This window comes from Gastrolobium bilobum, unplaced genomic scaffold (assembly GCF_033153095.1).
Source record: "Gastrolobium bilobum isolate Gb01-03AN ecotype WA unplaced genomic scaffold, APGP_CSIRO_Gbil_v1 utg184944, whole genome shotgun sequence".
In the NCBI taxonomy this organism is placed as follows: Eukaryota; Viridiplantae; Streptophyta; class Magnoliopsida; order Fabales; family Fabaceae; genus Gastrolobium; species Gastrolobium bilobum.
Window position 1 is genome coordinate 45,456 of NW_026899332.1, and position 11,768 is coordinate 57,223.

The 11,768-nt window shown below is 37.2% G+C and overlaps 3 protein-coding genes across 3 annotated transcripts; 2 read left to right on the forward strand and 1 right to left on the reverse strand.

Moving 5' to 3' along the window:
• On the forward strand, positions 1-669 carry LOC133289712 (zinc finger protein WIP2-like). Its single transcript, XM_061487708.1, has one exon. It carries the CDS (start codon positions 9-11, stop codon positions 591-593), a length of 585 nt encoding a protein of 194 aa, XP_061343692.1. The 5' UTR covers positions 1-8; the 3' UTR covers positions 594-669.
• A 65-nt stretch (positions 670-734) lies between these two features.
• Positions 735-2,277, reverse strand: LOC133289713 (uncharacterized). Its single transcript, XM_061487709.1, has 6 exons — positions 2,123-2,277; positions 1,992-2,053; positions 1,623-1,766; positions 1,261-1,465; positions 1,038-1,096; positions 735-868 (listed from the first exon to the last, which is right to left on the reverse strand). The coding sequence occupies exons 3-6, from the start codon at positions 1,731-1,733 to the stop codon at positions 863-865; spliced, it is 381 nt and encodes a 126-aa protein (XP_061343693.1). The 5' UTR covers positions 1,734-1,766; positions 1,992-2,053; positions 2,123-2,277; the 3' UTR covers positions 735-862.
• Positions 2,152-7,738, forward strand: LOC133289715 (DEAD-box ATP-dependent RNA helicase 38-like). Its single transcript, XM_061487711.1, has 6 exons — positions 2,152-2,239; positions 4,235-4,482; positions 4,568-4,861; positions 5,651-5,878; positions 6,329-6,394; positions 7,142-7,738. Exons 1-6 carry the CDS (start codon positions 2,152-2,154, stop codon positions 7,736-7,738), a joined length of 1,521 nt encoding a protein of 506 aa, XP_061343695.1.
• Positions 7,739-11,768: the final 4,030 nt, after the last annotated feature.

Genomic DNA, 11,768 nt, shown 5'->3' on the forward strand with positions numbered 1-11,768 from the left:
CATTCACTATGACTGATCCTCACACCAATTTATTCGATGGATGGTTCAAGTTCATGCTCCTCCACCTTCACTACTCTTCTTCTTCTCAATCCAAATTGTGTTCATCATACCCTTTTGCTTACTCAAACAACTGGTTTGGAATTCAATCCGAACCCTCATCTTCCTCTGCAGTTCCTCCACCACCTCCTCCTCCTCCTCCAAGAGAGGCTCTTCCTCTCATTAACAAGTTAAGCCTCATCACAAATCAGCATGGAAATGAACACTCAAACAGTAATAGTGCAATAGAAGACAAACATGAGAGTCTTTTGACTGGTCCTGAAGATGATGATGAAACTGTGACTGTTGCCCTACACATAGGGCTTCCTAGAATGGGTAGTACTACTTCTGATCTGGGGTTGAGGATGATCCCAACTTCAATAGAAATGGCTGAAAAAGAGGAAGTGAATATGATTTTTGAACAACCTTTGGATAAATTGAACAAGGGTCAGTATTGGATTCCCACCCCTTCACAGATTCTCATTGGTCCTACTCAGTTTTCATATAAATCTTTTTGGCTGGCAAATTCTACAGAAAGAAGCATGATCAAATATTAACTGCAAATGAACTGCTTGAGGAGTCACAATGGTGAAACACTTGCTAAAGAACCACTGCCATCTTCATTCCCAAACACCACTGGTATCTTAACAGTGGCTGCTCTTTCCATCTCTTTCTCAAGAAGTTCTTCTCTATGCAATGTAGTGAACTGGGTATCAAAGGACTTGACTTTTGAGTTTTTTCCATGTTAATCTCCATGTTGTTGAACATGAGATTTGCAATAGCTCTATCAACACTATTGGCCTCTGACTCCATTGGTTTCTTGTCCTCAGACCTAAATACAAAGCTAGTTTCAATTAAGGGTGTTTGGTTATTCATAACATGGAATATGTAAACTAGATAACAAAACTATCATTGATACTACTTTTATAGTTGGCACTACAGTATAGAGTGGGATTCATCCTTAGTTTCAATTCATCTTAATAGCGCAAGCATTCAATCACCTGAAATTGATGGATCGGTAGGGCATCAAAGAACTCATGCGCAATGATAATTGTTGGCACTACAGCACAACAAAAGAAGAATTTGGTCAGAGCTCATACGAAAATAGCACAATAAGATATTTTATGTTGACGCATAACAGAGAAACTAACTTAGATTTTCCTATAACAAGTTACACTCCATGTATGTCCAAAAGCTTATTTTTATCGGGAAAGGGATACATACATCCTGAAGGAACCTGCTCCAGTGTAGCATGCCATGACACAAGAGTGCCAACAAAAGAGCTTATAGTTATTTTATCAGCATCTTGAGCTGTGTTCTCTTCATCAATGCATTTCAATTTCTGGTGCTGAAGCTTCTGTAGTACTGGACTACACTCCACCAGGTGTACATGCAAAGACTCAATGAAGTTCTTAAATTTTGAAGCACCCTATAAAAACTTTAAAAAATCAGTTTAAACAAGACATTAGAATCCTTCTGTTCTGTCATTGACAAGCTTCATGAATGATTGCAAACATAGTCCAATTCTAGTTGATGCCCCCAATAGACATAAGGTTACTGAAAGTTTAGTGTATAATTCACCTCACCTCACCATACATCTGGCTTACTTCAGGAGAGGTGACAAAATCACCTTGTGCTCCAAAAACATCTCGATTGATGTAGTACCCAGCTTTAGGATTTGTCAAAACTTCCGACATGTACTCACCTACTGATATAGGGCCTCCACGAAACTGAGAATTCAACAATAATAAGTAACAAATCGCAAGCAAAAATTAAAATTTGTGAGACCCAAAGTAAGATAGTGAGGTTTAATAGCACAAGGGGGGAAAAAAACAAATTTTTATCATGTAAAAATTAAATTAGGGAATATTGGTTATAGAATATAAAGGTTACACATTTTGACGGACTAAAATCCAATCCAAACAAGTAAAGGAAGAAAAATGGGGAGAAAGAACCTTGATGATCCCTTTGAGGTGCTTGACGAGCTCAGAATCGGAATTTGGGAGGTGAGAATGGTCTGTAAGAAGGAACAAAAAAGAGAATGAGGAAAAGAAGCGAAGAAAGAAAGGAAATTTGAAGAAAGTACCAGGTGGGTTGTAAAGGCCAGAGCGGTCGATGGAGATTGCAGTGCCCTCGTCCACGGAAGGTGTGTCAGGTGAAGAAGAAGAAGAAAGCAATGATATAGATTGTAATGAAGTAAGGGGTGAGATTCATCCGCATTATAGAGTGGGAAAATTTTTGTAACCTACATACACTGAAATTTGAAAATTTTAGCACAAAGAATATGTTGGCGTTCAACTTGTTGAACAAGAGCGCAGTAGAAATATCAAAGATTTGTTTTTTAAAATATTTTTTAAGATAATGATTTATATGAAAAAACTTTAAAATAAATGTGAAATGATATAAAATATAATTTGATACAAGATATGAGTGTTTTTTTCCAAGTTATAAGATAATCAGAAACAAAAGAGTTAAACGTTAATATCAAAATGTAAAAAAAAAAAAAAAAAAAAACACCTATTATTTGTGTAAATAAATAATCAATATTTTTTTATTTTGGTATTTAGTTAAGATATTTTTATAAATATTCTGTAAAATTAACGTTAATATCAAAAGAATATGTTGCTAAAAATACAAAACAACTTTCCTGGGTTTTTTTTAACAAAGAAATTTCCTATAATAATTATTCAAAATTAGCCCTGCCCAAGATATTTACGTAGTGCATTACTTATAAGACAAATGATATATTAGACATTTGTACCTAACAAAAGTCTAGAATTCATAGAATTCTGAATTGCTGTTTATTGAATAGATATTTTTTAATTGAGAAAAATATAATAAAATATAAGTTAAAAAGAATTTGAATAAAAATATTTCAAATTATAAAAAGTATGTGTGAGCTGTATACAATCCGTAATTAATTTGATTTTGATTTTGTTAGCAATTATAGAAATTAATTGTAAATAGAATTGATTGATAGGAGACATCAATTCTCCGAGTAATTAATTTGATTTTGATTGTGTTAGCAATTATATGAATTAATTGTAAATAGAATTGATTGATAGGAGATATTAATTCTCTGATTTTAATATTATTTTTTAGAGTGATTTGTGGCTTGATTGAAGCCCAAAATTAGTGTATACAATTACCTCTCTACAAAAGAAGAAATACACAGATTCCATTGTTCAACAATATGCATGATTAATTTGAATAAAATTTTAAAAGTATTAAGTAGGGAATAATATATTTTAGTAAGTGAGAGGTTGTATTTATAATCTATTTTCTCTTACAACTACTTTTTTAACCGTTAGATCAAAACAAGCAAGAATCATTCACATAAGTCAATAATTCAAACTCCATGCTTTTTAGCTAATTAACCCCAAGTTTTCGCGATTTTTCTTAGGAGTGTGTGTAGACGAGTTTGTGGGGTGTGTGTGTTAGGAGTGTGTGTAGTGTAAGGTGTTGTGTTCAATTCCTTGTAACCTCCAAAAAGAAAAATCGCGACCTATAACATGAAAAATCATTTTTTAAATTTTCAAAAGCTCTAAAAAATCTAATGTTTTGAGATGGATTAGGTTAGACTTTTGTTGGATTGTTATTTCTGTGTTGTTTTGTGATGAAAATCGCTTAAAAATTTATTTTTTTAGCTTTGTTGAAGCTCTCCTAGCGAAACCCGGTTTCGGGCGGGTAGACCCGCCAAAAGAAGAAAAAAACTTTGCAATTAGAAATCTTAAGAAAACATAGAGGTTAGTATAAGATTGTAAAAAAGACATCATATCTGTATTTCTTACTAAAAAATCTAATAAAATTTACATTAATAGAAAATTAACTAAACTCGTCAAATATTTTGATATCACAAGATTTTTTTTCTTTATTTAAAATACTTGTTGAATACCACCGGATTTGACTACACTCTAAAATAATCTTTTAAATTCTTAATCAAATATTAAGTGATTTTTTTCAATCCTTCAAAATCATAATTAAATATTAGTAGATTTTTTTTGCGTTGGAATTACGAAATTCTTTAAAATTTCAATCCATAGAAAATCTTTCCAAATTAGCACCCTCTCTCTTTATATATATTAGTAGTATATGTCTATTTTATTTAATTACTCTTCACACACCGCCAAGGCTCAATCCATTACCCTCTCCTTCCCTCTGAAACTGAGAATTTTGTTTTTGAATACTCTTCACTCAGTCTCGTCTACTGCTATGGCAGAACCATCCACCGCCGAAACCACCTCCGCCAGCGATGCTCATCCGCCAGCGCCGGCGCCGGCTTCCTCGCCTAAGAGCTGGGCCGACGAAGCAAATGAAGAAACCAACGCAACGCCGAGCTTCGAGACAGCAACCTCGTCGCTCAACGTCGACGGATTAACGATCGACGAGAACAAGAAGCCTTCTCCCAAGTTCTTGGACGAGCCTGAAGACTACAACATCCAAGCGGTTGGTTCGATCCCCATTCCCGATTTCTCTTTTCTCTCTTTCTCGGCGAGAAATTGACGGTTTATGGTTTTGAATTTCGGTGCAGGTTTCGTCCGGCGACACTCCGTACACGTCAGCTACCACCTTCGAAGAATTGAATCTCTCACCGGAGCTTTTGAAGGGACTCTACGTGGAGATGAAGTTCCAGAAACCTTGTAAGATCCAAGTCGTAACCTTGCCTATGATCTTGAATCCTCCGAATAGGGATTTGATCGCACAGGCGCATAACGGTTCCGGAAAAACCACGTGTTTCCTTCTTGGTATGCTTAGTCGAGTTGATCCAAAGTTGCAGGCTCCTCAAGCTTTCTGCATTTGCCCAACCAGGGAGTTGGCTATTCAGGTAAGGTTCTAAGACATTGCTTTTTTAAACCGACATATAATCTTATTCTATCATGGATTAAATAACCCATAACTAAGAATGCAATAGCTGGATACGATATGTGGTGGCCCCATACTTCCGGAAGAAAAGCTATATCCCTCCAAAGGGATATCTGATCGTGAGCCCTAGAAGTTTTTCTTTTTTCTTCTTTTTTTGGGGAAAAGCTCAGCAATGCCTTGCGTGGTTTACTAGAATCACCTATATCCCGTTGTTTTTTTATCACATATGTCTATTTGCAAAAAGTTATGTTTTTTATCACACATGCAGCTGTATTTTTTTTTTCACAAACCACATGGGTATATGTGATAAAAAAAAATCACAAGGCATAGGTAATTCTAAAACAAACCATTTACTGCAAAAGCACCTATGCCTTTGATTATTTTTTATCACTCATGTGGTTTGCAAAAGTATATGTTTTTTTATCTGCTCCTGTGATTTTTTACTTTTACAAACCATGGAACATATGTCATAGGTGATTCTAAAGCAAACCAGCTTCGGTGAACTTTCCTGCTTGTTTTTTTTTTATTCGTTTGTTAATCACTATTATCGAACTTTTCCTCGTGATTTTTTTATTTTTTACAAATCAATGGGACATATGTGATAAAAAACACTGGGCCATAGATGATTCTAAAACAAACCGGCATTGGTGAACTTTCCTTTTTTTTTATTCGTTTGTTAATCACTGTTATCGAACATTGTGATTTGTGACTGTGTTAGTTGTAGCTTGATGATTATTGTGTTGTGTGGCAGAATACTGAAGTTCTCCGAAAGATGGGAAAGTACACGGGGATTAGCTCAGAATGTGCTATACCAGCAGACAGTAGGGATGTTTTGCCGATAGCGAAACGGGCACCGATTATGGCTCAAGTGGTTATTGGGACCCCTGGCACAATTAATAAGTGGATGACTTTTAAGAAACTTGGGGTGACAAGTTTGAAGATTCTTGTTTTTGATGAGGCTGATCAAATGCTTGCTGAGGTAATTCTATCGTGATAATGAAATGTTGTTTATTTAGAATTTGAGGTTTCATTGTCCTTGGACTAGGCAAGCACATAGCCTTATCATTCTGCCTGAGCTTATTATTGTTACAATCTTTTGGGGAGTTGGCAACACCCTTGTTTTTTAATAGAATAAGTTACAATTAAATGGTAAGTTGTGACTCTCCTCCTTTAATGATGGATAAAGAGGAAGAATGCACTAGTAGACCGCTTGTTTTTAACTCTTGATAATATATATCTTTTTCTAGTTAGTAATTACTCTCTAGTAAGTATTCTAGAGATCCTAGGACCTAGTTTTAGGTTCAGGGAATTGTTATGGTTTACTGAATTAGTATTGTGATTTTCTTTTGTTTTTTAAAGCAGAGGTATTCGCAGTTCAATTTCTAAATATGTTGTGCCCTAACTTGCTTAATTACTGTAAACTTTGCAGGATGGATTTAAAGATGATTCCCTGAGGATAATGAAAGGAATAGAAAAATTCAATTCTAACTGTCAGGTTTGTTGAACTCTTTCTTGCGTAGTGTGCTTGTGTGCATGGCATTTTCATCCATCCATGAAATTCTGGCATAGACTTAGTCTACAAGTTGCATAGCCTAAGCTAAGTACACACTGACACATCGTCATTTTACATTAAATAACTACATGATATATGTGTCAATCTACTACTTTTAAAATGATAATGTATTAGTTTATGTTTGGTTTTATTTATATGACTTGTGTAGATCAAATCTATGCAAGAATTTATCAATCCATAGGGACAACACATCCATGTATACATGTTGTTTAAATTACCGTCACCCATCCTTCAACCTGTTCGGGTAGAACACCTGCCAATTCATGGAAGGTCATGCTCTCCCTGAGCCCTTGTGCAACTTGTGAAGTATATTTAAAAGAGTAAAGTGATTCATTCATCTTATAAGAACAGAAAAAAGTATGAGGAATTTTTTACGTAGTACATCATGCTCAATCAAATAATATTGCATAGATATGAAGATTGAATGTTAATTTGATTGATGCTAATGGTTTGCTATAATTTAATTTGAATCTATGTAGAAGGGAATTATAACTGTTCCTTGTTATTTTTGTGCACCATAACCATTGCGTCTGTACTTAAATGAACATTTTACCAAGATTAGTTGCTTTGTATGTGATTCAAATGTTGTGTGTGCTTGTATGTGATGTAGTTGTTTTTTTAGTTTCTTTTCTTATCTAAGAAGATTTTGATTGACTTGTGTATGTCTATGTTCTTCTGTTTTCTGCTACATTCAATGACATTGTCCAGATTTTTGTTTCGAGAACAGTTAAGCAGGATTATAATACACTTTTTGTGAAGGAACTATCTTTAGATGCCGTAAAGCAATATAAAGTTCATTGTCCTGATGAACTCTCTAAGATTGAAATGAAAAAAGATTACATACTCGAAATAGGAGAGAATCTGGGGCAAACTATAATATTTGTGCGCACAAGAAATAGTGCAAAAATGTTACATAAATCACTTGTCGAAATAGGAGAGAATCTGGGGCAAACTATAATAATTGTGCGCACAAGAAATAGTGCAAAAATGTTACATAATTCACTTGTTGTCGCTCCTGTTGTCGCTCCCGTCGCCCCAAGTAAGGGAGTCGACAAGGGAAAAAGGAAAGTGGTGAACATTGTTAAAAGGAAGGTCCGGTCTGCAGCGGACATTCCTGCCGAGGAGCTTGCTAGGAGGACTGGCAGCCCGGTTATTAAGGATGTGCAGAGAATGCCCAGAGTTTGGCGGTCAACCCTTCTGCACCTGAAGTTATTCCTCCTAAACCAACGGCTTCTGGAAGGAAGAGGGTTGCTAGCGAGGATTTAAGCTCGCCTAAAGGAGCTAAAACGGTTAGGGTGGAGCCGACTGAGTCTAGTCAATCAGGTGGTAGTCTCTTATTTGCCATGGAGAGTTTCTCGAACGCCCCTGGCGGTGATGACATGATGGTGGTCGATACTCCGGACAGGGCGGGGGTACCTGTCATGGCGACTGTCGAAGGAATTTCAACGCCTGCGGCTGTTTCGTTAGTGCAGATCCTGAAGCTATCCGAGAGGGATCTGAACTCTAGTTTCCCTAATCCTGATTTAAACGTGTTGGTACCACAACAAATTAATCGCCAAGACATCATTGACTGTGCACAGGTAATGATCGGTCAGATTGTGGGAACCCGGGAGGCTACTCTTGCTGTTGACAGCTGACGTGCCTCTGGCAAGTGTGGTTTTTCCATGTTAAAATTGATAAGAATTGGGTCATAAGAGAGCAATTTAAATGCATATTTGCTATTTATATTGATTCTTTCTATATCAATAATATTTACCTTTTGGTTGTGTTTTTACAGGAAAAAGAGGAGTGAAAATTACAAATTACAGAAAGCCTGTTGACGCGACTCCACACATAGGAAATTTCACCGGGTGCTGCGCAGGCCAAATACCAGAGAATTGGCGCTAGTTGGCGCAAACTAGCGCCACACATATTAAACACCTACATTATGGCGCCACTAGGCGCCCAGAAGCAAGTAAATGGCGCCAATTGGCGCCCAGCAATACAAAGGGTGGCGCTAGTTGGCGCCGGTCCACGCAATCAGGTTCGACTTTTGGTATTCGAGGCAGCAACTCCGCGCGAAGTAGCGCCACACCGGCGCCAGCTGGCGCTGGGTTGCGGGAAATTGTACCGTGATGCTATGAGGGTATTTTTGGAAGCAGGAAAAGAGTCCTATAAATAGGATCCTTTTGACAGAATTAGGGGGATTCCGACCTATTTCTTTAGAAGGAGACCGACGGCAGAGCTCAGGAGGATTCTTCTACAGTTCTTCTTCTTCTCTTTTCTCTGTAATTTTATGCTTTTGAATATTGGATTAGTTTTAGCCATGATTATGTTTGGCTAATTTTCCTTCATTGTGGGTAAGGTCACAAACCCTATGTGAACCTTTTGTTTAGTTATGGATTGGTTTACTTTTCGCTCTTTAATTTAATTGATTTATGCCTACTCTGTGCGTATTGCTTATCGTTTATATTAAATCTGATCAGTTTAGTAGTGAATGATAATCTGAGGGTTAGAACCCTAGATAGGAATATTGGGATTTTGGTCCAGAAAGGGGGTAGGATAATAATTAACATGCGTGCTAGGAATAGACGCATTCTTGATTACAAACGTTTAATTTATCTGTGTAATGCTTGATCTCAATTGAAACATTGCAAGGAATTGGGGTTTTAATTGTGATTAAAGGGCTAAATTTGCAAGGAATTGGGGTTTAGCTAATAATTGTTTGGATGATAAATTGTTTGATTGTTTATTTTATTTGAGCAATGTGAATCAATCCGTAGTGAAAAGAGGGGATCATAGGGCGAGTGTACTTACCTGCAATATCTCTCATATTTTTATCCAAATCATTTTGCATCATTCTCTTATTTTTAAAATCCAAAAATACGTCTTTGTCTTTAATTTCTATTGTTCTTCAAATCACTTGGGTTTTATATCTTGAAAGGACGTTTATAAGATATTCGCTCACAATCCCTGTGGAGACGATAACTTACTTATCACTTTATTACTTGAACGATCGGTACACTTGCCGGACTGTATCAAGTTTCTGGCGCCGTTGCCGGGGATTGTGATTTCTTATATCTTATAATCTTGAATTTCAAGATTTTTCTTTCTTTTTGTGATTATTTTATTTTATTTTCTTCTGTTCTTGTTTTAAATTGTTTTGAACATTGCTACTAATCTTCTCTTGAAGTTTTATGCGAAGCAAGGTTGATCCTACAGAATTGTTATTTGATCCTGAAATTACAAGGTTTGAAAGGAGAAACAAGAGACTTGCTCAGAAGAAATCAAATGTGCCAAGTGCTCAATCTGAAGAAGCACCTGAAATCCCAACCATGGCAGCGAATAATGAAGCTGAAAATCCACTTATGGATACCATCCTCACTCCATCCTTCAACAGGCCTAATTCAAGTATTGTCCAACCGAATATTGCTGACAATAATTGGGAGTTGAAGTCTTCCATAATTCAGTTGGTGGAGAGAGTTCAATTTGGAGGAGATGAGCATGAGGATCCTCACAGGTTCATAGACCGGTTCTTAATGATATATGACTCAACCAAGCACCCTCGGGTGTCTGATGATGCTATCCGATTGAGATTATTCCCTTTTGCTGTAAAGGGAGAAGCACTTAGCTGGCTGGAGAGGCAGCCTGCACGGAGCATTGCTACATGGGAGGATTTGTCTAAAAAGTTCTTTGCAGAGTTCTTTTCCATGGAGAGATACTATCAAATGGTGAATGATATCACCAACTTCACTCAAACTGAGGGTGAAACATTGTGTGCAGCCTGGAACAGGTTCAAGGACTTGATGAGGAGGTGCCCTCATTATAATTTGACTGCTGGTAATCAAGTCAGAATATTTTTCAATGGCATCACACCTGAAGATAGAATGGTTTTGAATGGTGCAGCTGGTGGTACTATTAAAACCATGAGGGCAAATGAAACTCTGGAGCTGATAGAGAGGATGGCCAGGAATGAAAATCAAGGGGTATCTTCAAAGTCTAAGAAAGGTAGCCTTCATCTAGAAGGTAATGAGTCAGTTCTGGCTGAAAATAAATTGCTAGCTCAACAAATGGCTAGTTTGACTTCCAGGCTTGACAAGATGCATATCGCGGGAGTTCAAGCTCAGTCTGTTGCTTTTTTCTGTGACTACTGTACGGACAGTCATGCTCCTAATGAATGTCCATCTCTTTCTTCTTCTGATTCACCTCAACAAATGCAGGTGAATGGTATATGGTATGTGTAATAACCCAAAAATCTTGTACTCAAAATTAGCCTAATGAAATGAAATGAAAGGGGATCAAGTCCATATTCAGTGAACGAGTAGCTTTGAATAAGCAACATTAGTCCTAAGCTAGAACCCACTTTAAATAAGATAATTAATAACTTAGCCAATGTGGGTTAAAGCCCAAATAAAGTTAAAGCCCAACCTACTAAGAATATGACTAAGTTAAAGGATTCAAGCCCAAAGCAATGCAAGGCCATTTTATAAGAAATGGCCCAATTAGTATCTAGACAAAGATCCAAGCCCACACCACTTAGCCTTGACCCAATTGCTAATGGTCCAACACTTATTAACTTAATGGGCCCAGACACTCACCAAGCCCAACCCAATTCAAGAATAAACCCTAGGTGAGGTGGCAACACGTGATTGGACAATTTGAATGAAGATTTCGCCCTCCTCACATGTCCACTTCGACCTAGCAAAGAGAAAAAGGGGATGAGATTGCTTTCCCCACCTTAGGCGCACTCATGACAAGGAAAAGGAAGCTTCCTTCTTACACACTCAAGCCATGCATGACACAAGTCTTTCCATCTCCCAAGGTAACACATCAAGGGAACATAAACCAAGATTCCCTTCATAAAAGTAGGCTCACTTTCCCTCTTCCCTAGGCGCACAAGTCTTCCCCAATGCATGATTAAAAAGGTGAAGCCACCTTTTCTCCATCTCCCTAGGCGCAATAATTAGCATGAAAAGGGAAGACTTGTTCTTACACACCTTATGATGAGTGTGACATACTCAAGGTGATTCCCAAACCCCATGCATTGGGAAGTCCCAAAGACACTCTATCCTAGAATTCAATTATGGAAAGCTAAAAGACAAAAGGCCCTACACATTAACCAACATTTCTTCAATGATGATTAAAGCAATTAACATTGGTACACGCAACGACCTTCCTCCTTCCCATGCACCTCATTCCCCAAAGTAATTAAGGATGCACCTCGTTTCCCTAACCAAGGCATGTCATACAAAGGTTCTTCTCCCCATGCACACCACTCTTCAAGCAATTAATGTGAGCCTTATCTTCCTTCCACTTA